Source organism: Leuresthes tenuis, unplaced genomic scaffold (assembly GCF_036924035.1).
Source record: "Leuresthes tenuis unplaced genomic scaffold, fLeuTen1.0.hap1 SCAF_2, whole genome shotgun sequence".
Classification (NCBI taxonomy): domain Eukaryota; kingdom Metazoa; phylum Chordata; class Actinopteri; order Atheriniformes; family Atherinopsidae; genus Leuresthes; species Leuresthes tenuis.
The window spans coordinates 4,397,146-4,424,938 of NW_027325356.1; the positions used below are offsets into that span (position 1 = coordinate 4,397,146).

At 41.6% G+C, this 27,793-nt stretch overlaps 1 protein-coding gene across 3 annotated transcripts in view; it reads left to right on the forward strand.

Moving 5' to 3' along the window:
* Positions 1-224: 224 nt before the first annotated feature.
* The window catches only part of adamtsl5 (ADAMTS like 5), a 37,970-nt gene continuing 10,401 nt past the window's right edge, over positions 225-27,793 (forward strand). The window contains exons 1-8 of one of the 3 annotated variants that reach the window (XM_072379939.1): positions 225-701; positions 966-1,180; positions 10,330-10,405; positions 16,591-16,763; positions 17,353-17,413; positions 18,052-18,157; positions 18,883-19,010; positions 24,162-24,285. In XM_072379939.1, coding sequence (XP_072236040.1) covers positions 1,161-1,180; positions 10,330-10,405; positions 16,591-16,763; positions 17,353-17,413; positions 18,052-18,157; positions 18,883-19,010; positions 24,162-24,285 — 688 coding nt within the window. In that variant the 5' untranslated portion in view covers positions 225-701; positions 966-1,160. Of the gene's footprint in view, positions 702-824; positions 1,181-10,329; positions 10,406-16,590; positions 16,764-17,352; positions 17,414-18,051; positions 18,158-18,882; positions 19,011-24,161; positions 24,286-27,793 lie in introns of all 3 variants that reach the window. The other 2 variants (XM_072379938.1, XM_072379940.1) reach the window with 2 other exon arrangements.

Genomic DNA, 27,793 nt, shown 5'->3' on the forward strand with positions numbered 1-27,793 from the left:
AGCCAAGATTTGAACCAGGAACCTCTTGCTGTGAGGTAATAGTGCCAACCACCACAGCAGTGTGCAGCTGCTGCTGCAGATGTTCCGCTGAAAGCCGTAAACTTTGAAGATCAAAGCCAATCTGTGACATCATTTGAAATCACCAAATCCTGTTCTGGAAGCATCTTTTTCCTGCCTGTGGGGATAAGACGCGGAGAATCTATCTGATGGTTTATTATTAGGTTTCAAATTCATCCATTTTCTATACCCGCTTAATCCGTTTAATCGGGTCTGAAGTGCTGATTCATAATTTCATTTTTAAATTGTGATTATATTTCCTTGTAAATGTTGTTCCCACCCATGCTCCAGGACAGCACAAAGGTGAAGCCTGATAACTCCGGAGGAGCTGCTGGGCAGTGATTGGAGGAGAGAGGCGTGTTCATCGCCGGAATGCGGCGCTCAGGTGGAAGCAGAGGCGGACGCACAACACACCGTCACAACTCACACAGCACGGAGGACAAACGGAGCGCAGCCCGAGCTCTGTGCTCCTTATCAGTCGCTTTCTCCGCCCTGTGAGCACACTGGAGGTGCTGTGGACTGAGAAGAAGGTCATAAAGAGAAGGGAAAGAGCAGCTACCGGAGATTCCTGCTGCCGGAGTTTAAAATCACCTGCCTGGAGGCGACAGTGAAACTGTTTCATGCACTTTAGGAAGTAAGTTTACGTCTCATTTTGAATCATTTGCATGCGGGTCACAGCTGGAGACAGAGACGAGGATCTGATTTCAACAACAACTCACTTGTTGCACCTGAATGTCCATCAGAAGATGCATATTTTTCCTTTTCAGCTTGTCCCGAATGACAAATCTGATGTGATGTGTTCTGGGAACTGATCAACAGCTGTTTGGATGGACGAGCTCTGCAGCTGAGAGCAAAGAAACACAGAAATCCTTCCTTTTAAAGTCTTTCTTTTCCCCCGAAGAGAATAGAACGAAGATAACCGCTGGGAGAAAGCAGGACATGGACGGTGTTTGGGGGTCTGATGTCCGCGCGTCGGCTCAGCCTGCAGCTGGGATGCACTGTGCGTCAGAGACGCAGCGTATCGCATCATGATACGGGATCACAACTGCACCTGACGGCGAATGTAACACTGTTCGAGTCCAACTAACCCACACGGATCTACTATGTCCTCAGCACAGACCAGGTGAGACAAAGGCTTTATATTTTTCTCTGATGCAGTTGCAGGGAATTTAATTCGGATGATTTATAGGAGTCCAGCTTTAATGGGTGGTGAGAAATTCCAAAAACTGTACGAGGCTGTTTGTACTCTGATTGAGTTTCTTTTCGGGGAGGAAATATGTGGTGGCTTCAAATATTTACCTTGAGGTGATTTGCTTGCAAGGAACTGCAAAGCCTTGAACTTTTTTTGCAGTACAGTGAAGTATGGGAGGTGATAAATTCCAGGGACAGTTTGAGTTTTTCCCTGTTGGAAGCTGTTTGTTCTGTGGTTTGCTTCATTAGAGGAAATGCGAGGGAAACGGTGTAGTTTTAAACATTTTCCTGAGATTTATTGGTGGAAAAGTTGCATTTTTGGGCCCCTTGCGTCATGCATTATTTGACTTTTGCATATAGAACACCTGACTTTAAGATAGTCCTGCGCAGCTTTAATGTTTTCTCTCAGGGCAGAAGTCTTATCCAGACTGCTGTCGGCTACTTCCTGCCAGTGAGGTAATCCTCCTGCCATATCTGTGATATTACAATTCCTGACTCTACATTCCACACACCCTGCTACACTACCTTTATCTCCTAAATGTCACTAGCTATAAATACCCTGCTCATATTTGATCTAATCCCATCCATGCAACAGAGACCACAACAGACTGCAGAGAAGCTGAAATCTAGCTCTTATTATCATTCTTCTTTTTTAACCCATAAAGTAAGAGTGTGGCTTTTCTTTTTTTCTTTTTTCTGGGCTGTATTTGGTGTAATGTGTCAAAGAAATGTGCAGGCTGTCAGTCAGCTGAACTGGAGTCAACCAGACTGGAGGAGGAAGATTTGGCTCAGGGCACATTTTCTGTGTCTCTGATAACTTTTTGGAGGAATGTTTGTTTGGGATCGAGCCTTCAGCCTCATGAACAGATTTAATCTACTTACCATGGAACACTGAGCATACAGCTTCAAAACGAGGACTCCAGTTTGGTGTTACACACAATGATGTCACTCTCTCCTTTAGGGAGGAATTTCAATCCGTTTTCTTCCAGTCGGATTTGTGAACTTTGAGGGCTGGTGGTGGACATCAGTAGCATGTTCTGAGGACTGTTACGTCAAATAAAGTCAAAATGGTTATCCAAAACTTTGCCACATTTTTACTGAGGAGAACAGAAGAAGTGTATTATTCTGTTCCATCACAGACCCCGTGCTGTAATGGCCACCATATGCGGGCTATAGATGCTGTGCAGCTTCTGATCCTATAGTTAGACAGCAGGTTTTGATTTCAGGTGCAACTTTGCCCCAAGTATGCACAAACTAAAGTTACTCAGGCTCTCCTTTATAAGACGATTCAGACACATTTTCAAGCAAAACAATTTAGTTTGATTCAGCTCTGATATAGTTCTTAACATTTCTTTAACATAGACATTACGTTTCCATCCTAAATGAAAAGAAGTAATGTCTTAAATGTGGCATTGAAATGGATAGTGGTGACACTGCTCATACTGATGATTTAATGAGAAATGAAGCAGGAGTTTTTAGTCAAGTTATCACGTCCTCTGGCTTGATGAACTGTAAAATTTTCACTCTTTACTCTGATATTTTTCGCCTTAAAATGCTTCAGCTTTCTATCACTCATGTTGTCTGTGCAGAAAATAAACAGGACTTTTATTTCCCTGAATCCCGAGCAGATTAGATAGCTTTTACCAATTAGCAACTCTGGGAAAGAATGTGCTGCTGCTCCTTTTTGTGGGTGTCCTTTGTGCATCTTTGTGTTCCAAGATCTTATGCACAATCTGTAGCTTTCTGCACTTATTTCTGAGAAGTTATGGCACCATTTCCAATCAATCTATGTCGCATGTTAGCAAGCAAAGTACATTAGAATTACATGGTTAAGACTGGGCTGACAGAAACAAAGAAACATATTGTTGGATGCACACAGTGATGGGTTCAAATGGTAAAATATTCAACTTGAAAGCAACTCAGAGACTGTTGGTGCCCTTGCAACAACCTTTTGTACTCAACAGGTAAACCTCTCCTCTCTGGTTTCTACTACTGTCCTACTGCCAATAATCCAGGCAAAGATTAAGAAGACCATATACACGGCTGTCAGAGTTACAGAACAGATCGTATACTGAGTGAAAACCGTCTCTGTTCACCCAAGTAGTGCCTCTGGGTCACTTTGATCCACATTCTGAACTTGACTGCTTTGTGTGTGCTGCTCTGTGTTCTCTCTCAGAGAAAATAATTATATCAGTCAGCAATGGCACTGATAGACACCCTCCAGTTTCAAGGTCCAGTCAGATAAGACTTTACTGCTCCGTGTTTATGTCTCCCTGCAGAAAACCGGATGAAAATGGTGGACTTTACTGTTTGAGAGCCGTATTTCCACAGAGGGCTGTGATTTCACCCATTTAGTGTGTCAGCATGATATGTTTTAACACCCCACAATATACTTGTCATGAAATTTGATGGACATGTTGGCTTTTTGCCTGGGAACAGTTAGACCTGCCATTAAACCAGCAACTTTATGGGTTTTAGCTTCAAAAAGCTCATTTAGTTTTGAATTTAAGGTGTTTTGTGAACAGATGGGATTCGCTGTTTGCTTGTGCCTGGTGCAAGATTGTAGAAGATCTTTATTTTCCTCATGAAATGAGAACTTTGGTCTTGCTAAGTTTGTTGTGTCTCTTATCACGATACCAATTACGTGCACATCTCCACATGTCTCATGTTGTAACATTATGACTGCAGTAGCCTTAGAGGTTCTGCTCCAGTCAAAGTGACTGTGAAAAGATAATCTCATAATCCCTGAGGTATGATGGTGTACCGAGATTGTGCTCCCTGTCATGGAAAGACTGAATCAAGTGAAGTGAAGCAAAGGGAAGACAGGAAAGGGAACCATACATGAGCAAGAGCCTGAGTCCAGCAACATGAAACCAATGTTTGTTTTTCATTCACCACAATCCTTTGGCTGGTTTGCCCAGACATACAATGGCATTTAATTTCTTTCCTCTAAAATGTTTTACAGCATCTTCAAGTGAAGCAGCTGCTGAGGCACAAAAAGGCTGCGCTTGAATTCAAAGAGCCTTGTTTTGTTAATGCACTCCGACCGAGGGCACCGAGCACCCGATTGTTGCTGCCTCATTCATAGTCAATACAGTTGCAGGGGTCAGAGCTGACCACAGAGGCTTCAGACTGAACATCTGTTCGTGGTTGTGTCAGTTCATTCAGCGGCGCGCTCCATATAACCATCAGACCCTCCACCAGGAATTCCCAAACACTGGGTGGGTCGCAGCTAAATCTCAGAGAGGGTCAGAGGTCAAGGCCAGCCCCCAGTGGGACGATGTGTTGCTTTTCCAAACAAGGTGGGAGTGCAGACTTTTATAAAAGGGGATGACTGTGTGTCACCTTATAGAAACACTTAGTCTGAGATCCCACATAAAGGCACATAACGAGGAGAGATCTTCATTCACTGCTGACTCATACCTTCTTTGAGGTCAAAGGACACATTCTCACCTGTGATGCAGTCGGGCCAGAGGAGTGTAATAGTTTCCATGTAAATGCGTGATAACAGCGTGGAACAATTGTTTATTTGTGCAGGGTGGGAATGCGAGAGCTACCTGTCTGTCGGGGCGTGTTTAAGTAAAGATTTGTGTGTTTAGCCACATTACAGAGGAATTAAAAATGAGGGCGGGGAGGCTGCAGCAGGGTTTACTTCTGCTGGTGAAGCCACATGGAGACTGTTTGTGGAGCGATTTGGTAGTTTTTCTGTGTCGTCACACGGACTGAGCCAGATCAGGGTGTTCCTGCCAGGATTAATACAGAAAGAACCAGAAGCCTGTAACCCACACTGATTCTGGTATCCCCAGACTTTCCCAAAATGATTTTTCTTATGTCTTAAGAGAAATTTGATCTTTTCCAGCTTCAGGCAGATGAGATGGAGGTCTAAAGCTACTGGTTTTAAATAATGTGCTTATTGAAAGGTCGATGGTCCCCTTCATCTTTAGCTCAAAAGATGCTGTGTCCATAATTTAAGAAAAATGATAAAAATATATTGAACTCTTGATACTTTAGATGACAGGACCGTTTCTTACTTTGTCCGAGTCAATCTTAAAGTTCCACTTCAGCTGTTATTAATCCCTAAAAATGAATCTATGTGCAGCTGATCGCTAACCTGTCCAATGGACACCAATGTGCGGCTTCGAGGCAGGCCAGAGCACAGCTGCAAACAGCTGCTCGCTCACTCATACGGTCAGAGAACTTCCAGTATTGTTAAAAACATGCAAAACATTGCATGCAACCTATGTCTGTGTGTATACGGTCCATTGGGTGTATATGGACCATTTTGGGTGTATACGGTCTTTGCTGTGGAAGCCGCTGATGCTAGCGACTTCTCAGGTAGTTGAATTATTTCCCCTCATAGTTTGCTTTTGAATTGTAACTTTTGACAGTGGTTTTTTTTAAAGTGTTCTGATCCCTTCACAACGATTTCCAGCGCAGAATCGTGTCTGTTTTTAATGCAGTATTGACTGACGGCCTGAAGATCACTGACATACAATACTGGTTTAAGCCTCATCGAGTCTCTTTAACTTTAATTAGTTTAACTTATTTGCTGTGAGACGTTTTTTCCATGTAAAAATACATATCTTCTGATTTTCGTCATATCCTGTATGTTATCTGCCTGATGATAAGACTCACTCAGTGTTGTTGGGTGACCACACTTTTGTTTCCTTCGGTCTTTCATTTCATGCAAGTGCTTGATGTCAGTCAAAATAAACAGCTAGTCTGGTGTCGATTAAAGCCATTTCCCTCTCCTTGTCCTGGAGCTATTCACTAATGTGCTGCTATAGTCCTAATGAGAGCAGGAGGAGGCGGACTGACCCCAGTTCACCTCTACAAAGGCCCCTAGAGTGAGGGGGCCAACCAGTCAGTGACCACATCTGCTGGCTTTTCATGTTCCAAAACTGAAGCCGAAGATTGAGTGAAACTGAGAGAAATGATTCCATCTATGTAAATAGATTTAGTTTCTAACATTCATGTGCACACCTGAAGCCTAAACTATCATTGTGTTGGAAAACTTGTTGTTTTTTTCTATGACTCACACCAGTTTTACACCAAAAATAGCACAAACTTGCACGCTTTGCTGGTAAACCAGCTAAATAATGGGATATTATAATATAGATTAATAAATAATAAGTGTGCTTGATTCCTTCTCTACCCCCCCCCCCCCCCCCCCCCCCCACAAACCTGATCAGAAAAAGGGCTTGAAAAGGATGCAGAGCCACAAGGAGTCTTTCACTTCACCCTCCTCTTATTCAGCTCTGACTGAATTATGTCAAATGCTGAGCAAAGGTCGATGGAGGTCGTTATATCAGATCTTCCTTCATTAGGGGAGTTTCCATAAATCCTTTTATGGGTATTTTGACGCTACGTTTTACTAAAAACGAATGGAAACAGTTACATTTTGTACATACTGTGGATAAAGAAATGACACCATTAGTGTGATTTATGTCCCTGAATAATTTACATGATGTTTTTACAGTGAACCGTTGTAGCAACTGACTGTTTGCTCTTCTGTTTTAACCCACTTTGATCTCACAGCCACTTTTCATACCATAAATTCTTATAAATTTTCTGATAAAATGTGTTGGCATTTCTTGCAGTATGGTTTTATTACTATTTATCAACGCAGTAGAACTTTTAGCATTGGCGTGACGACTGCCGATCGTCTGCAGAGTCCTTACTTTGAAGAATACCACAGGGCTCATTCTTTGGCCCCCTTCTGTATTCTCTCTAAATGAGGTTCAGATCCGGTTATTTGATTATGTTCTTCTACTTTACACTATCAAAGGCCTAGACATTACAAGTTCTAACCTTTCTTTACAACTTAATTTATTCTCCACGTGTTTCCCCTCCAGCTGCAGAAATCTTAACGTCATCTCTGATAATAAATATAATTCATTCAGTATGTCAGAACACTTGTCCAGTCTCGCTTTATTCAGTTATGAAGAATATCCAAAATCCGGTCCTTACTGTCTCCCAGAAACGTAATAATGGTTATATATACAATTATTACATTGTGGCTTGACCACTGTACGTCACTCCATACATGCTTTAGTAAACTTAACCTTTTCAGACTTCAGAATTTCCACATTTTATGCATTTTATTCATTTTAAATTGACTTTAAGTCTCCAATTGTCACTTCTAAGGCATGTTTGGGACTTGCCCTTGAATACGTCAGTGAATATTAAACTTTGTTGAGCCTTAGCATGGCCTGAGATCCTCTGGTGGGTCCGTATTAGTGATTCCAAGGTCTGGATTGGGGTGACCAAGCTTTTTCTTTTAAGAGTTAGTCTGTCGCCCAACAGCAATGCGTCTCAGTAGCTGAGGTTGATATAAAGTGTGTGTGAAAATGAGCGAGCCTCTTAATTCAGTCCTGATTTATGTTCACTTTGCCTGTTTTGGTCAGCTCAGCCTTCTTTTTTCCTTAGATTAAAAACTCCTCCATGTAAGGCCAGAAGTGAGCCGAGGGCTCTGAAGGGCAGGGCTGCTCAGTCGAGTGTGGGGGAGATGTGTATCGTTTAATTGGACAGGGCAACTTACTGACTTGAGACTGAGCCAAAAGCTAACTCCAAAAGCTTTGGATCAGATCTGTGTTTATGACCCAGGGGAGAGATAAAAGAGACAAAAGATGCAGAGAGAGATAAATGACAGACAGGCTGGACATAGACTGAAACGAGATGCCAGAGCAGGGTACAACAAAAGGAGGGGAGACAACTGAGCTGCTGTAACTAACCAAATGCAATCTGTCCTGCATAGTTTTCCTAAATAAGTGTTAATAAAATCACAAAGCAGACCCTTAAACGCATGACACAGTGCAACTATCAGCAAAGCTGTGCCAGGAAGCAATCAAAGAGGGGGATTTTCCGAGAATCACTACAACTTCTCAGAAGAAGCCCTTGTCCTTTGATGAGTCAGATGGAGAAAAAAAGCAGAGAATCTGCTGTGTTTGTTTGAAGGAAAAGGAGGAGACAGATGAGACAGTTTGTGAAGAGATCTTATCTGGTTGCACTGTTGGTGCTTCAGTAATTGTTTTTGACTCAATGTTGACGTGAAAATAAATGTTATTCTGTACCAACAAGTCAGTGCTTTTTTCCAAAGTACTATCAGTCCAGATTAACTGAATGTATTGAGTGGCTGACTGTATTTAAAGGGTGTAATTTTAGCTCATAAAAACCCATATTGACTTGCTTGTAGATGACAAACTAGTGCTGCCAGCCAAGTACTGGCAAGTGTGAGCACCTCTATAAAAGCAGAAGTTTAGTCAGTGTTAACACGATGCCAAGGAGGAAAGACATCAGCAATGACAGGAGTTATAAGGCCATTTCAAAGTAATTCTACACAGAGAAAGATTGTTTACAAGTGGAAAACATTCAGGACAGCTGTCAGTCTTCCCAGGAGTGGACGTCCCAGCAAGTTCACCCCAAGGCGAAAAAGCCCAGAGCTCCATCTCAGACTCTACAGGCCTCAGTTAGCATGTTAAAGGTTAAAGGTCATGACAGCACAATTAGAAATGGCTTGTTTGGAAGATTTGGAGGAAGATTTGGAGGAGAAATGTACTATTTTCACATAGTTCCATGAATTGAGCATGCGACCCAACCTCAGATGAGCCAAAAGTAATGGATGGATGGTTATACCACTGAATTGATTGGATGAAAGTGGTATCGACTGAAATTTTTCATCATCAAACGATCTCAGGTCTGCGTGTTTCTTTTTTTTCTTTCTTCCTGGTCTAAACCATTATTAAAGGCCAGCCTCTGTTCGTAGTGTGAACTTCATCCCCGCCCATAATAAGACGCCTCTTTGAGGAAATGTTGTATTCTTTATGAAGCACTGTCTGCTTACAGAAAGCATTTAATTTCTCTTTTATGTGTAAATACTGAGCGAAATGACAGAAAAATTTGAATATTTAACTCTTTACCAACATAAAGTCTTTTAGCAGTAAGTCACAGTAGCGTCTCAAACTATATTTTAAAATTACTAACTATATAAAACGATGTAGATCAGGAGGAAGAGCAGATGTAGCTCAAGAGGAAGAGCAGATGTAGCTCAGGAGAGCAGTCGTCCACCAATCAGAAGGTTGGTGGTTCAACTCCAGCTTCCCTGGGCCACATGTCAAAGCATCCTTGGGCAAGACACTGAACCCCACGTTGCCTACCGATGGTGTATGAGTGTGTGTGAATGTGGCATGTAGTGTTAGAAGCACTTTGAGAGGTCAGCTAGACTAGAAAAGCTATACAAGTACAGTTAATGTACCATTAGCAAGCTGAGTTAGCTTTCTCTGTTAATATTGGCTTAACTACTTTATGTGGAGCAGCACTTTTCAGCTAAGTGTTGGGTTCATTTCCTTGTTGTAAACATTTTATAATCAAGTCAGAGCTGCAACTGGTTTTCAAGTAGTTGGCAGAGAGTTAATCACCACACATTTATCTGGCTTTATCATTATTTATCAGCTTCTCAGCTGTTAGGACTTGGTGTGCTGTCTTTGTCTCGTATCACAGCAAACAAAATATCTTTGCAGATTTATACAAAAACAGATTTATTGCAAACACCTGAAAAAAAGCTTGAATAATTGATACTTCAGCTATAAACCGGACCATGTTTGAACTGCATTTTAGAGCCAGAAATGTGCTTTAGATGAGCTGTAATTGAGATTATATATAAAGTGAAAAGCCTCCATGCATTCGCAGCAGGTTTTCAAACATGATCTTATATAAGGGGGTCAAAAGTTGGACAGGAGGTGAAGAGTTGGGGTCCAGTCAGGCAGGTGGTCCCTTCTTGTCAGCTTATGTGGGAGTTTGTTAGACCCCATGTTGGTAAGTGGGAGGACTGGGCTGGAAGAATTAATGATACTTGCTGGACAGGGGGCAATCTTGACCTCTGCTCCTGCTCACAGAGGTTTGCTGTGGTGTCTCAGCTTATTTGTGGATGTTATCAACGAGTAAGTCATGGCTTTGTCGTCCTATTAAAACTCCTCTGCTGTAACAACTTTGCTCCTGTGGTTTGGGTGCGCTTGGAGTCTAAAACAACAAGGGTGATGTCACCTGGCAACTGACAGTGTTTGCTTCTCTCCGTGTCCCTAGGAGGCCGACTCTGTACCAGGTCCTGACCTTTGTTCTGCTGCTTGTCGCTCCTGGCTGCTTCTCCTCTCCGCAGAATGTAAGTCTAACTGACCCATATCAACACAAATCACTGCACAATGTTGACCAAAATGCCTTCTACTGCATTACACTTGAAAGCTTGTCAACTCCGGTTCCTTTTAAATTGCATGGATGGATGGATACAGGGATCACAGCTAAGCACAGATGTCATGACTTTCCTTTAAATGATTCAAACAGAATGCTTTAAATTGCTTTTAAAGTGAACCAAACCGCAAACCATCATTTAACTCCATCCATCTGATTATTCCACTGCTTTGGTCTCTAACAACAAAACCATCTTCACTGCCAAATGTTCTTTGTTCGACACTGATTTGTTGCTGGACTTAAGTGGTATAATAGTGTGCTTGCTTGACATGAGTGCTGAGCAAGTCCATTACAACAAATGTTCCACAAAATACCTCCGAACAGCACAAAGGGTTTTCTTTCACTGTTATTCACTGAGCCACATCATTTGTAGGTATTTACTGCTAATACAACGTATTGATATTAGATCTTTGAACCACATCTTTGTTGAAGAATGTTTATCATATTTGGTCTTTCAAGCTAGAGTTGAATTGTTCTCAGAAAGTCTGACAAACTGGGTGTTAAGCTGAGCAAATATACACAGCTTAAAGATGAATGACAGCGTTTCAACAAGTGGCACCAGTCTGTATTTATACATCGAGCCTTGTAGTCCTAACCTGCCAGAGCCCCGAGGCCTTATCCCACATAGCCCCCACTTTTTCCTGCCTTTGCATTTTCATTTTCTTACAACTGACTGGGTTAAATGTTATGATTAATGTCATTTATGTGGAGGAAAATCCCTGCTCTCTGAGGCAAACATAGCTCATTTAGATACATAAATGGCTGGGTTGTTTTTGTCTCCTGATTTTATCTTGGAAATTGTCACTCCTTTTAGCTGCCATCCTCTTGGTTTGTCCATGTTCTGCTGCTGCACCATCTGTCATCACTGTAAGTCTTGCTGTCAGACTGACACCCATCAAACTTCCCCCTGGCCTGGCTGGAACAACTGACTCCCCCATATTTCATTTTCCATTGTTAGGAAAAATGTTAAGCTGTCACTGAAACAACAGCAGATGACTTGAGAGGTGTGTGGTTAGGGTTTACACCATGAGGACGCTCCCACCTTTCCTCTGTCCCAAAATAAATGAATACAAATCAAACCAAGTCATTTTTAACATTTGTGTTGGATTAATCTAGATTGATTAAACCTGTTTTGCAGTCATTGTTGCAGCTGCTCTGGCAGTGTCTTCAACATTTGTCCATTTAACGACGGGAAAAAGTATTGTGAAATTCAAATTGCTTGTCAGAATATGGGTGGATTTCTCCTTTTGTCGCAGAGGAGCACATAAACTGTTGCACTGGTGGTAACTGCTCTCACAGAAAAATGTTGTTTATCACCGCAAGAAACAGTTATTTTGATTATTTGAGCAAATTTTTTGCACCTTCTGGTGTGTGGAAGCTGGAATTTATAATTTGTGAACAACTGAAACAAGTTTAAGTGAAATAGTGCGACTTATAAAAAGAACAAACTTGTTCATATGTATGATTGATGCTTTGAATTTAAACATTAAATCAACAAGAAGGACTGTTTTCAAGCTGGATTTGTTCCATCAACATGTTTGGTTATGTGATAATCCTGATGGAAATGTTTTAGAGTTGCAACAAAATATGTATTATATTTAAATTACTGGTCTGGTCCTCATTCAGCCAAAAAGAGCACCCGTCACCCCTCTGTTCATTGAGCTCCACTGGCTACATGTAGCCCTGTTTATCTTTAACTCTTGAAGCCCCAGCTCTACAGAGAGCATCTCTTACCCTGCACTTCCCTCTAAGCCTGCACTCTATCTCTACACCGTCACCTCTGACAGAGCCTGACTGGTGGTTTCCTTCTATGTAGCTTATTGTTAGCTTTAACGTTAGCTCCTTGGATAAAAGCGTCTGCTAAATGCAGAAACATAATATGCTGATTTACCTGTGATCAAATGATCCATGTGCAAACAATGGCAATAAGAACAATGCTCTGAAAGCATTGAAGGATTTGAACTTCACTCAATTATTCATTCTCTGAAACACATTCCTCAAAATCATGCCTCCATTTCCAAAGCTCCCAACTTCCAGGTCACGACCCAACTCTGCTCAAAACCCAATAAATATTCCTGGGAACCAAACTCTGACCTCAAACATTACATCGAAGGACTTAAAAGCACAAACATTACAACACTGGCGTGATCAGTTTAAAACAATTCTGTAAAACCCTGCGATGAGTAATGAGGCTCGTGGTTCTGCCTCATAGAAAAAGCACAATGAACACAACAAAAGACCTAAGAACTGGTCTTTAATGTACCCCCCCGAAGCAGTACGACTTAAAAACCAATTCACTGGAAAGTCTCGGTTGATTAAGTTAAAACGAGGAGTAAAACCAAAGGTATTCCTTCTCTGGTCTGGGTCTTGTCTTCTTTATCTTTCTCCCTTTCCTCCTGTTCTTCATCCTGTCCTGAAACATTTTTATCATAGAGAATATTACTTTATAGCTGATAAACCTGGTAAAGGTCTGTAAACAATCAAGTAAAACAGTAAAACTAATTAGACTAATTACATTTGCATATACTTTAGTCATTTTTGAGATACTCTGATGCCTCACTGCTTATATGTGAGGAACACTTGTACAATAAGAATCCCTGCAGGTCAGAGTTCATAAATTTTCCCTTAAAATTCCATATTTGGTATTTCAGTGTTCCTTATTTCTGTTTTACCTGCACATTATTTAGCTTTAGCTCATGTAAACTTGATCTTTTGTGTGTTCTGATTGGTTTTCTTCCTCAGCTGGTTGTAGTTTACTGACTGTCGCTCACCTGTACAGTGCCATGTGATTACAGCCCGTTGTTGTTCCTGTGTTTCTTTGGCAGCTCAGTTTTTCTCTCCCTCTGCATTTATGCTCAGACTCAGTTTGCTTTTGGTCTTCATTTGGAGGATTTTCTGCCCTGCAGTACTTTGCTTAATAAATCATCTGTCGCTTGACTGTGAGTTTGTGCATTTGGGTCACTCACCATCAACTACCGGTGTAGGCCTGGTCTAAATAGATCTAAATCTATTTATATTACAACACGCAAGGTAGAAAAGTGCAGGCTAAGCGAGTTAGAGGTACAAAGACTGTCCTGCTGACTCCTAAAAGACGTAAAAAAGACGTTATAAAGATGTTAAATTGTACATATGATATAGTGATAAAACGGATTGAGCTTGAGTTGAAGTTTGTATCAAATCATTTGACTGAATAGGAAAGTTTTTCTCAAAAAAACCTAGCTGATATAATTTGTATGGATGAATGAGGGACACTTTGCGTTGAAGACATTTTCTCTTTCTTTGGAGGAGGGAGAAGGAGTGCATGGTGAAGGTTAAAGGTTTCTTTCATTACTCTAGAAAGCCAGCTCACCCCATCTCCAACTGTTATCAGCGCTAATTTGACCGGCGGTAACACTAATGAGGGCAGCCTCAGGTGACCCTGCCAAGAAAAATGATGAATTCAAAGTGCAGGTCTTAGCTGAGTGTGTGTTTGTAATATAGAAGTCACAAAGTCAATGAGCCTCGGTCCATCTTGCTGCACCTCCCATCAAAGGCCAGATTGGTTTGATACATTTGATGTACTTTGATGTTTTACGTGGGAATTTCATGACCTTGTTGTAGAGAAACCAGCAACCAAATACAGTACATGTTGGACAACGACATCTGAGGCATAATAACTTCAAAGAATTAACCATTTTAAACTCATTTAAAAGTTTTAAAACCAAGAAAATTATGCTGCAAAAAATGCTTTTACTTCTACTTTTGTGTACACTTACATTCATTCATTTAGCAGAGACTCATCTCCAGTGTGACTTACAAGTGATGAACAACAGTAAATAACCCCGGTAATAAGTACTAAATCTGTTCAAAAGGTAAATAACTTCAACGTGAATGTGAGCTACAGTGACTGTCCTTCAGTCTTTGTTGCAGTCAGATGTCATGTTAATTACATTTTCTTCATATTTTATCTCTATGTGTGGTCAGATGGTGGAAATCAGCCCACTTTGATGAAGAAAAACCCCTCAAAGTATGCTGTGCATGAACTCAGTGCTTATACTGTGCACTGGATTCCCCTTTAGTTTAGCTCAGCGCAACAGCACAGGCAACCCAGGTAATTGCCTAGGGCCCCGAGCTGGAAGGGGTCCCAAGACAGTGCTGACATTGGTCCTTGTCAATAACAAAATGATTGAACTGCTTTAGAAACCGCAACGTCGATGCATAGGGCCCCTACTCGCTGTTACTGGCCAGTGGCTGTTAAGGAACCCCACGAGACACGGCTGATATTGATACATATCAATGACACAACCTGAAACCCCCATAGACACTGCAGCGACACGTTTGGAACCCCCCTTATGGGGCCCTGTCCCCACTTGCTGGCTTTGTGCCGTACTTTCGATTCACCGAAGCAAACATGAAGCGGGCATTGGCCGGGAGGGCCCCCATGGTCACTTTTGCCTAGGGCCCCCAAGGTGACTAGAAACGCCCCTAGTTTAGCTGATAATGTTATATTGGGACATTACTGCAAGATTTCAAAAGGTTAGCTGCGTAAAGGCAACTCAATCTACTTCATCTTCCATTAATGGTTCTTTAATCAGCTGTGGAATATGTTGATAGTACGTTTCAGACGAGGAAAAAACATGTATTGGATGTTTTCTGGTGAGACTGAGCTGGTTGAGGAAGGTTTGGGAAGAAAATGGTTGAGAAAAGCTTCTCAAACAAATTACAAATGACCCTTTTGCATCCTTACTTCACTCTTTGCCCACATTACAGCAGAATCTTGCTGCAGATGTTTGTATTTGTCAGATGAAGTAAGAGCCCTTAACATCCAGTTCTACTCCTTCATAGATTTTATTGTTAAAGACATTTTGTTTTTCACTGTCTGGCAGCATCAACTTGTTCCAACACTTCAATCAATCTAATGTTCAGCTCCTTTTGTATTGCTGCCTTTTTAAATATTCACTTAGTTGTGCTTGAGCTTCACGTTCTCCTTTAGGACTGAATTACCTGCGTTTATCTTGAGTTAAAAACCTTTTTCTCACCTTTGTCTGATCCTGGTTCGAGTGTAAAACATTGTTTATTATGAGGTTCATACATGCTCTTTCTCACATGTTGCTCGAGCCTTAATTCTTGTCTTGCACAACAGATTTTCCACATGCCCTTGACAGCCAAAGCAGTTGCTGAAAGTGTGTCTAAAGAGTTAAAAGTGTGTGTGTACTCCAGCTCCTGTATGAGAAACCTGTGGGACAGCTGCCAGTTTTCAGTCCTCCTCCAGGGCAGAAACTCTGGAATGTGTTTGAGGAACACCATTGAGATTTCTCTAATCACTTTTATTGTTTGGCTCTGTTGATCCTGAGCCTCTAAGCTCAGAAGGGTGTCTGTTATTTTTTGTACCATCTACACTTTGAATAGATTTATCTGCCTGTTAGATTCCTGGCGGCTATAAATAAGGGAAGTTTTGTTTGGAGTCACACATAATTTCTTCTTTACAAATGATATCCCATTGCTCTGTACTGTGTTTCTCCTCCACACTGGACTCGCTGGGATTGTGACCTGCTGACAGTTCTCCACCTGACAGCTTTGGACACGCAGCACATCGGTGTGATGCTGCAGAGCGATTACAGAGCAGAGAGCCATGTTGTCTCTGCAGCTGTTTGCATTCACTGTCTCATAGTTTAAAAGAGAAAATACAAAGTGGTGCACGATGCAAACCGAACAAAGTCAAGCTTTTATATCTCCAAACATTGGAGAGATGCAGTTTCAGAGAAGATTTTACATTTTTGTAGCAAGATAATACTAACAAACTGTCGGTTATTTGATCCAAAGAGCACATTAAGTTTGTGAACTCAGCATCCTTCGTGCTGCCATCAGGGCTCTTATATATATATAAAACTACAGATGATCTGATTACATTTGGTGGATAAATTTGCTTGTTTATGATGTACAATTGATATTATATTATATATAATATATATATTATAATAATCTGGGCACATTGCGAACATACTGTACGTTACAGTTCAGGTAACTCTTGTTTTATGTGTGGAAGAATAGGAGATATTGAAGTTGAAAGACTTGAAAATGTTTCTCCGTGTTCATGGTCTCTGTTTCTCACTGTTTCAGGCCTCTTGGATTTCTTCGTGGGGTCCTTCTGGTGAGACTTCGTCGGGTCGCCCGGCAAGAGCCCGGCGGCAGCTGCACTTCAGAAACGAGTGGGCGACTTGGAGCGGCTGGTCCGTCTGCTCACGCAGCTGCGGGGGCGGAGCCTCAGTGCGGACACGCACCTGTATCACCAGGTAAGTCAAGCATCTGTTGGGGCAGCAGCAGAAGAGATAACCTCAACAAACTGATAAAGAAGGCTGGCTCTGAAAAATGGAATGAAATGTGCCTGGGATGTATTTTTTGGAGAAACACTAAATATATTTATTTTAAGCAACTTTTGCAAGTAATTTTGAATTGATTTTAAAATGATTATTTCTATATTTGCGTTAATTTCTTTTACACTGAGGAGCCAGTCTGAGTATTTTGTTCAGTTTGTAAACTAAGAAATCGTAAGATTTCTGCGCTTTAAGTGTTTTTTAAATGCCAGGTTTGAACATTTTTCATAGAAAAATAAAGTATTTCTATATAAATCTAGCTAAAAAACATTTAATCTTATTAAAGAAGAAAAGTAAAGCAGGATTCACACAATCTATCTTTTCTTTTGCTCATTTTTCATTTGCATTTATTCCTAATCAAAGTCCATTTGTGATAAAGAAAATGATTTTTTAAACATGATTCTTAGTCATTTTGAGACATCAGAAGAGCGTGGACACTGCATAATCTGCTGTTCCTGCTGTGTTTGGCATCTTTAAACCCATAACTGTCTTTTTTCTGTGGTTAAAGGAACCCAGTTGGTGGACCATGTGCAGGAGATCCAAGACAATACAAGATCTGCAACACCAAGGTCATTTCAGCGTAACTGTTATCTCCGTATGAAAAATTGAGCGTTTTTTGAACAATGGCCGATGTTTGCTCTATGAATTGGTCACCTAGGTGTGTTCAGCGAATGTGGAACAGCTGAGACCTTTCAGGGTGTGATCTGGAGTTTCACTCACATATTAACCCGAGTGTTTTCTGTGCTGCTCTGGAATCGACTCAGGGCCTTAATGCTTTCATGCTCCACTCAGCTATCAGAGCTGAGGTCACAGACTTGGGCTGCGTGTGTGTTTGAGGGCCATCAGTCCACGTGGCCTGTATTGATTAAAGGAAAAACACACAGATGTGCTGCAGCTTGTTTAGGCAAGTTTGAATGTGTACTTGTGGCAGTTTGTTCATGTGTAGTCTCAGATTCTCCAGTGAACAGACACAAATCCTGACTTTTCTCTCAGCTGTACTTTATGTTAATGTGTATGTTTTTATAACACCTGTTTCACTGAAACACCTCAAAGCCAGTTAAACGATTTCCATTAAAGTAAACCATCTATTTTTAGCTTCCCAAGGTTTGGTTTTGCAGTTGGAATTTATTGGTGCACATGGAGTAAAGACTGTGGGAGACTGAGCCTCCGTGCGGCATCTTCATAATGTGTTTCTTTGTGTGTGCAGGAGTGTCCCCCTGGCTCGGAGGATTTCAGGGAGATGCAGTGTGCTGCCTTCAATGACAGACCGTTAGTGGCAGGCAACTCCTTTCGGTGGACCACTTTTCATGGAGGTCAGCATCGTTCAGTTTTTGTGTCTGTATCCAGGTTAGAAGAGCAGATAGGACCACCGATGGCAACCAATACACGAGAGCAGGGATGTCAAACTCCGGTCCTCGAGGGCCGCTGTCCTGCAGGTTTTAGATGTTTCCCTGCTTCAATACACCTGATTCGGATGAAATGGATCTCTTCGAAAGATTGTTAAATTCTGCACAAACCAGCTAAAGAGGCATTGATCTGAATCAGGTGTGTTGGAGCAGGGAAGCATCTAAAACCTGCAGGACAGCGGCCCTCGAGGACCGGAGTTGGACATCCCTGCACTAGTGTGAAGGGTGTCAGCAGTAAAATATATGTTCAGCCATGTACGTCCTATTTTACTGTATGCCAGAGCTATAGGGCTCCAATCAAGGCTGGATATTTCCCATGTTTCAATATAATCCTGTTGTTGTCTTTACAGAACAGCTTTTTACAAAATTTAAAACCACCATACATTTAATTGTTACCAAAAATCATAGCACAGCATACCTGATTGAGCCATTTAATGCTTTGTGTGAGCACCTTAACCAGTTGTTTAGGCCATAGCTGACTGGAAAGTCCCATTAATCTCAGTGAGGCAACATGACTGTACCTCATAAAACCCCACTTCAAAGAAACCAAACTACCAAATAAAACATAAAAGTTGTTCTAAGATACAGATGCAGAGAAATTCTTAAAGCAGACGTGTTTACTTCCCTGTCAGGCTCTAACCTCTGTGAACTCAGCTGCCTGGCTTTGGGACACAACTTCTACTACAACTTTGGTCATGTGCTTGATGGCACATCCTGCGACAAAGAGCCGGGAGCGCTGTGCGTCAACGGACGCTGTCTGGTGAGTAGCAACATAACTGAATGTGTGTGCTAGTGTTTTCTACAGATATAGTCCTCCTTCCTCTCTGTTTTCACTGTAGCTTGATGTTGCTTCATAAGTTTAGTTGATTTTTCACTACTAATGAGACACATCAGTCTGTAATCATGTTTAATATAGAGAAATATGAATTTGTGTAGCTTTGAAACAGATAAATTAGCACTTTTCTACAATATCTTGAATATATGACACTAATTCTCAAAATCATTTATCTTAGAATGACTGTTTTTTTTTTTGGTTTATAAGTTATAGATTCTCGTGACAACCTTAATTAAAGTACAGTTTACAAATTAACAACCTTAAACCTTTAACATTTAGGAAACTAATGCTGGTGTGTTCAGTTTTACGGTGAAGCTTGTCCTCCACTGGTTTTATTAACAATACAAAAGAAATTCCCTCTGATGGCTGATTTTTCCAGATCCTCGTCCTTTTCCTGCTTCTTTGACATCTATAAGGCTTATAATTAGTTGGCAGCGGTTATGAGGTTGTACATTTACATCTTTGGATCTTGGATGTTGTACTTAATTTTAACATGTGTCACCTGCAGTGTAAAAATATCTTGCAGAGCATTCAAATAAGAGTTGGCAAAACTTAAATGTAGGTGTTGACATGGGATGACTGGAAGGAGGACCGAACACAAGACAGTCGGGTTAAATCCAAAAAGGCGACGTTTATTAAACACGATCCATGTGTTTTTGTATTTTTTCTGGTTAGTCTCTCTTTAGTCCTGCCATTTCCCCACCTTTCCTCAGTTCCCTCCTGCCAGTCGGCAGCTCCTCTCCCTTCACCTGTGCTCATTATGCTCAGCTGCTCTCCCCACAGTATTTAGCCTCTCAGTGTTCTTCTCTTTGCCAGATCCTCCGTCGTTGTCCCCATCGTATTCACCATCAGTCTTGTTCCTGCTCCTCGTAATGTACAGCCTGGTGTTGCTTTTACTAGTTTAGCTTCTTGGTATTCCAGTGATTTTCATTTCTATTGAAAATAATCAGTTTTAAGTCACCTCTTAGCTCAAGCTCCCTGTCTGCACCGAGGTCCTCCTTCCTCACATCCACTTCAAACTGTGACACAGAGGTCCAGCACAGATAGTCAAACATTGAGGTAAACTTGGAGCCAGGGAGCTGGTGAAAGAGCAGGGTCCAAAACCAGCCCGAGATTTTGTATCACTGGCACAAAGCATGTCATACCCCGGTACGATAGGTGGCGCTGTCCCCATTTCAGCTATCGCTAATAGAGCCACTTCCTGTTGACGTCTTCACCGCCAACAACAACAAACTCAGGCATTCAGAAAGATGGCGAACGCAGAGCGAGATGAAGCTGCGTCCCTCTCCATCTGTGATGAGCTGGTTATGGCACAGACGATGCACAACGGCGCATTCTCCATCGCTTTGTTTCTTTCTTTCTGACGGCGACAACAACAGGAATATCGCCTCCTTCCACTTCCGGGTGACGATCCCGGAAAAAAATCTCGAGCATGCGCAGAACGCTCGATCCGATCCACTGTCGTCTCCAGGCACATTCAGTGTGTTTGGATCGAGTGATCGAGTTATCTCGGGGTCTTAATTCAATCGTAAGTAACTTGATCCGATTTTTGTCAGATTAAGGTGTCTACATGAGCTGAATAACTCAGTCTTATTGTAATTTAGACATTAATCTGATCCGATGGCCCGCATGTAACTGCACTGACTGACTGAAGAGCAGAAAAGTAGGACAGGCAGAGGTCAAACACATTAGGAGAACAGCAACAAACAGCTGGAAAGATTTACACTTGAGTGCAAAGACAAGCTGGCAAAGAAGTGTTGAAAACTGGGGAGTATATACACCAGGGGAGTAATGACTGATAGCAAACAGGTATGCAAGTTGAAATAAAGGAGTAGAACTTTACAAAAGTAAAGAAAAGTAAAAGACAGATACAAAATCTGTTTCAAAATACAAAAGAGAGGAAACAAAGAGCTGACTAAATAAGATGAAACAGGCTGTTTAAAGAAAAAAACAAAAAAATAACTCTGAAAGGTATTTGCACAAGTCTGATCTCAAAGTTTTAGCAACGGGTCACATTTGTAATCTATGAAGTGCACTTTTTACTGTTTAATCAGATAGTTTAAGGCAAACAACTGCACACAAACATTTGTCTTTATATGTTTAACCCTAATTCTAAAAGCAGCGAGGACCATAATTTGGTCCCGTGCTTACAGACGTGCAAGACAGAGGTGGTGGGGTAGGGAGGGTTCAGAAAGTGCTAATAAAGGAGGCTACAGCCAGTTGAAGAAACACAAAGCATAAAACCCAGATGCATCAGTGAGGAGACGGCAATTTCAAGTGATTGCTACCTTTTTACAACGCTCACACCTCTACCAGCTGTCGCTGGATGTAGTCTATACACAAATAAAGGAAATACACGCAGAAGGCAGAGACAAGGTAAATATATCAGCAGACACTTTTAGGACACACTTTGTTTGTAGGACTGTTTATTTTAGACAGAAGTTGACTTCTAATTATAAGATGAAAAAGGGATTTCGTACCAAAGCGTTTGACTACAGTAACTATTGAAAAAAATATTGTTTGCTGTTTGTTTCTGTCATGAAATGAGAGTTCATGTCTAAGCTTTGGGGTGCTTCAGCTTTCTGTTACCCACTTATTAAGGAAATCAACAGGGTGTTGAGGTATAGCTGATGTTATAACTGACGACAGCTCTCTGGAGAAGTAAACTACATCCTGAGTGTTTGGACCAAAGTGTGCACGACTGCAGCTTTCACTTAGCATCATAACTAAGCTGAGCACAGTCCCACTCCGAGCCTGTGCTCTGTTTATCTCCATCACCCTCACACAGATGGGGATGGTTCACTGGGAACATGTGTCCCTACAGTCCTGATGTCAAAGCTGTGTAATGACATACAAGTAATACTCAGTTTCTTTTAACACAGCTGAGCTTTAGGACTGTGTTTGCATATGTCTGCATATGCTCACATGTGGCATGTAGTGTAAATAAGTGGATTTATGGGCCACAGACTCAGGCTGGTCAAGGTCAGAGGAGTGCAAGGCTTGAAACAGGAAGCAGATGCAACAGGCAGCTGGTGTGAAGGACTGCAGGTCACGATCTGAGATCAGGATGTAGAACACTTGGATGATTTGGACACAGTGCATGTGTGTGTGTGTGTGTGTGTGTGTAGATCCTCTTTCACATCATATTTTGCTGTTTTTATCAACACTGCAGAAGTTTCCTCAGTCAAGCATGTTATCCACGACCACTTTCCCAGAATAGTTAAGGCTATAACTGTGTAAAATTCCGATCAAATCAGAATCCAATGTTCTGTCAGTAATTCAAACTCTGCCACAGGGACAGCACAATGCGTGCTGACAAAGAGAAAACACCCGAGGGAACATCTCCAAGTAAATATTGGCAACATGTTAGTAACAGGACTGGGTGTAAGATTAGTATCCAGGCTGACAAGTCCTTTGGAAGCAGAGGTGAGAAAGGACTGCAAGGAAATAACGCATAAAATGACAAAAAGTTTGGTTATTTTATCATCTGCTGTATAATCACCAAAAGATTTAGATAATCAGCTGACATGTCGTTTGTCCAGATCATCTCTTTCCTGGAAGGATCTTCTTCATTTTAGTGAGACAAAGCCAAGGCACATTCTGTACCCATTACAGCATGCAGAGTCCAGGTGCTAAACTGGCCTCGCCTGCATTCAAACGTCTTCCACTAAAAACAACTCGAGCATTACAAAACAAAAAAACTAATAAATGACAGTTGGATGGAAGCTAAGCAAGATTGGGACAGCATTTCAGTTTCATCTCAACACGTAAGCAGTGCACAGCAGATAGAACACCACTCTGGGTGCACTTTTGCATGTTATTTACATGCTTTTAAGCTTTATGCTGGTAAAATAACACATCAAATGGTTGAGGTAAGGATTAAAGTACAGATTTCACCCTGTCATTGCACACTGTGTAAAATGAATGAGAATGAATTGAAGAGATTTGCAGGAGTAACATGATTTTAATTCTTACAATTATCTATATTCTGTGTCATGAGACCAGGCTGTTCACACCCACAGCAGTAGGTTGATCACTTCCAAGATGTAAAATGTAAATATAAATGTAATTTATTTATACAGCCCTTTACAACAATCCATTTTGGTACCAAAGTGCTTTACATCAGATAATAAATAAAGAAAAGAATAAGTACAAAACAATAAAATAACAGTAAACGCAATAAAATAAAATACAGCAAAATTGAATAAGATAAAATATATAAGCTATTCTTGGAAAACTGTTACAAACATTGTCATATTTAGCAAAAGTTTGTCAGGTTCACTATCAGAGTTTCTGTCTAATCAGCACCAGAAGTGTACAGCAGGTATGTAGGGAGGTCGCGTGTTTTTAGGGATGAATAAAGATGAATAACTATTACAAATTCTACTGGCAAGAGTCTCAGTCTGGATGAAGAATTTCAGACTCAAAAATCAGTCGTAGATCTATTCTATTCTTAACATGGAGGATTTTTCCCACATGCTTGAGAGTTTTAGTGGTGTTTTGCTCCCTCACTGGGGCCCTCATACACCTTGCCACTGAGGATTCATTTCCTGTTGTGCTCACATAGATGCTTGGAGTGTTTTGTGTGTTCAAAGGAGCTGATGGGAGCTGATTATAGGTTCACTAGATTGTTGCTCTCCTGCTTGGGAACCTCCCCCTTGATTAACTTGCTCTGCAGAGAGGGAGATGGAGACCAACAGAGAAAGCAGCCACTGTAATCTATCCAGCAACAAGATTCTCCACACTGACACCCACCCAGGTCCTCCCCTTTGCTTTGACATTTTAATGTTTACAGAGACAGCTCACCACCCTCCTCTCCCCCCATGAGGCCCCGTGTGCTGTTTTTCACCAGAGTAAATGTTTGTAAGAGAGGGGAATGAGAGAGAGAGAGAAGCAAATACAGGAATAAGACTGAGGGGGAAATCAGTTGAGGCCTGACAGTATTAAAGGTGACTGAAAGACGAAGCCAAAGGAAAGGTTAGGAATTTCTCAAGAATACAGCGTGCAATGCTCGTTGCTTCTCATCGACCTCCAACGAGACGAAACTCTTATTGCATGTGTTTGTGTGTTATACAGAAGCCTGGCTGTGACTCCATCTTGGGTTCAAAGCAGCAGGAGGATGTCTGCATGGTGTGTGGAGGACGCAACACCACCTGCCTGCACCACAAGAGTGTGTATCAGAGCAACGGTCAGGAGGCAGGTAGGATGCACACACGTGCACACACGTGCACACATTCTCCACACAGTCATCATCACTTCTCTGTGAGGAAGAAGCAGTTTCGGACCAACAGCGTGGCTTTAATTCCAGGACCTCTTTTTTTTAGTCATGCAAGCTTAATAAAGACAGTGTTGTTCGTTGATGAAATCAACAGTCACCATGGTAACAGATTTGGCAAACAGAAGCAGTTCGCTGCCCATTAGGAGAAGCTTTAACAAACAACAGATTCAATATCACCGTGGTTAAGTTTTCAGGAAGGAAGAGGTGGAACGCAAACTTCTTCAAGCCATTCTGGCTCAGTGCCACCAAAACATTTTCCATCTTTATTGGCACCTGGAGGATAATGTGGGGTTAGACTGCATGTAGTGAGGAAGTCTGCAAGGTTTTCTTTGGTTTGCCCATATGCAGTAAACACTATCATAAAGGAAGAATAGCAGCTTGTAAAGAGCCCTGATTAATTATCAGGTAGACCATCTCTCACAGGTTTGCTGTACAAGCTGCTTGGGATTGTGCACGGTAAACTGAGAACTCAGGCATTCTGCACAAATAAGTGACGATGTTTGAATATATGATGATGGAAAATGTCATATACTGACCGCTCAGGCTGTAGCAATACACTAATCTCACGATACGATACGCAGCATTTAGCCAACGATTCGATACGGTTTGATACGATTCAATTGGATACAATTTAATACACATCATATTCTGAAAGATTTTAAAGGGACAGTGTGATTTGACATGAATCGTCGCTGATTGGACTGGTGGTCTGACCTTTGAACCGGAACAACACCGGCTGAAAAATTGATACTTTATTGGCAAACAAATTATCGATATATATTGCGGTATCAATAAAATCGCTCAGCCCTACTGACCGCTGCAGATGAATCTATCAAACTGAATGTCACAGGCTGAGCAGAGAAAGTTCTGTCAAGGATTTTGTTATTATAGAAAAAAGTCAACTGAAAACTTAGTAGTTTTTGGGCCCTCATTTGACATGATCCTTGTCTCCTTCTCTTCATTTTCCAATCAGTATTGATTCCTCTCACTGAGTCTTACTCAATGCCACCTGACATGCAAGTAAAGGCAGCAGGAATTAAATCGTCTCCTTGCTTCTTTACTTTTCAAACAACATTGACTAAGTATGATGTGTATTGTTGGTAATAGCACATCTCTGTGTTTTATGATGATTACTACATGCTAAAAAAGGCTCAGGAAGGGCTCGAAGAACAAGACAAAGAGTCTGAGGTGTTCACTCAGACTCAACTGACGGTTGGTCATAATGTTATGGCTGATGAGTATATATCCTTAACTTGGATGGAATGAATAATGAAGCCTCATCCTGAAGCTTTGTGGGTGTGCTACCAATTTAAATTGAAGTCCTCAACACTGAAATTATATCATTATGGTTAAGCACCACAAATAATATACGAGGAAGTTGAATGATTTCACGACAGAGATGAAGTTATAAAACAGCTCAGTGACGCAGTGGCAGTAGCTTTTTAGCTTTTTTTTTTATTACATTTGCTGATTAATTTCTCTCTGTACATGTCCTGCATGCATTATGAGGCATGTTTTTCTCCAGAGTGCTGTCTATCTTGACAGAGTTTCACAACAGTTGCTTTTTCCATCTCACTTGTTTCTACATTTGCTTAGAAAGCTCGCAAAAAGCACAATTAGTGGTCGGCTGGTGAATGAACCAAAAGATCGAGCCCGAATGAAGCTGCTGAAGGCAATAATAGAAAAAGTTTGTCAGTGGCTGACTTCTGAAATACATTTCTATTAGTCTGAAACCTACTCAGAGTCCATGTAAACATCAGTCTGATGCCTTTTACAGAAACAATGCTGCCAGAGATGTAGGCAGGAAAGGAAGGTGAATTGATTCTGTGTTCCTTCTTGCCGGACATTGAATTGTAAGATTTAATGCAATTTAATGCAGATTTAATGCAAAATGAATCTATCCAGCCCGTGTTTAATCTCCAATAAGCTGCAGGTAAATTACCGGTATGACGGTGAAGTTTTGACCACAGATCACCTCAGCAGACCTGGGCTGGGCTGCCACGTCGGAGCAAGCGTTATTTGGATAAACTGGCGGCACAACGGGGAACTAAACGGCTACTTTCCCAGTCCAGCCCCAGCAGGCCCTGCCCTTCCCAGCCCCTGACCTGTCCTGTCCAGCTCAGCCCCGCACAGCCCAGCCTTCAACAAGCAGAGCGTACCCAACACTTCTGTTGTGTGACTCGGCTCAGAAACAGGTCTTTCTCACACTGATCTGTGTAGCTAGACCAGAGCTGACAGATGAGGCACGGGGTTACGAAGGCTCAGACTGAGCAAGAAGAAACAGGCTGATAATGGACGCTTTGTTTTGGCGACTCGGCAGCCTTGAGAGGTTCTCTCTCCTCCTGCAGCTGTTTCTCAACCAAGGGGGAAGTGATGGAGGGGAGCTGACGAAAAGGCTCCTCCGAGATGGGAAGGCTAATGGCCTCAATCTCATTGCTTTATGTGTGTAACGCTGACATCTCCTCAGTTACAGCTCAGCATCTTTATATAACTGATGAACTTTGTTCATTGCTCCTCTGTGGAAGCAGGAGGAGCCACAGTTGCCTCTGGGACTGCGATGAATGGACTTCATCCTGTGGCTGCTTTTCAGTCCTGAACAGCAGGGGAACCATAGAGCTGTCCCTGTCTCTGTTTTTACTCACTCTGTACTGAGTGGTTGTGAATTCAACCGCCTCCAAAATTCTCTGACTTTGTGGTCAGAAACCGAGACTGCAAACCATTTATCATTGTTAGATATGACTTAAAATCACAGATAACTATTGGGATTCTTTGATGCCTTTGTGATTTATTTTCGTATCGTTTACTTACCCCAGTTACAGTAGCTTCACTTCGGCTTCGTGCTCTTAGCTTCGTCAGCACCACTTCTGCCCTTTTTCACCCTTCAATCAGTCACCTTACACCTTCATAAATAAATGTGTTGGACGCTCAAGCTGTCTTATCTTCTTCCTTTTCAGTCTAGCTCTCTGATCACTTGCTTTGCCATCTTTTTGCTACTTGGGGAGGATCTGTATATGACCTTTGCTTTTTGTAAGAAGGCCTGCAGCAGTCTATTTTTATAGAATTAAAATAAAACCAGTGAGATTCTTTTTCAAAGAACTTTGTAGCTGTTTTGAGTAATTTACAAACACTCAATATCACTAGTGAGTTGTGCTGATGTTGCACATCTCATGTCAAAAGTCAAGCTTCAAGTGTACTTTTTTACAGTAAAATATAAAAAAAAATCAAATTTGAAACAGACTTACATGGAGGCAGTGTGGAGATGGCAAAGAGTTGCTCTCTGACCTCATATGAGGTTTAATTTCAACACAAGAAGCACTGGGGCTCTCAGGATGGGGGAAACAGCTCGTCGCCACTGCTGCTTCTTCTTCTATGATCTTTAAACTTGTCCCACAGTAAGCACCATAGCTGACATCGTGATTAGTGCTGTTTG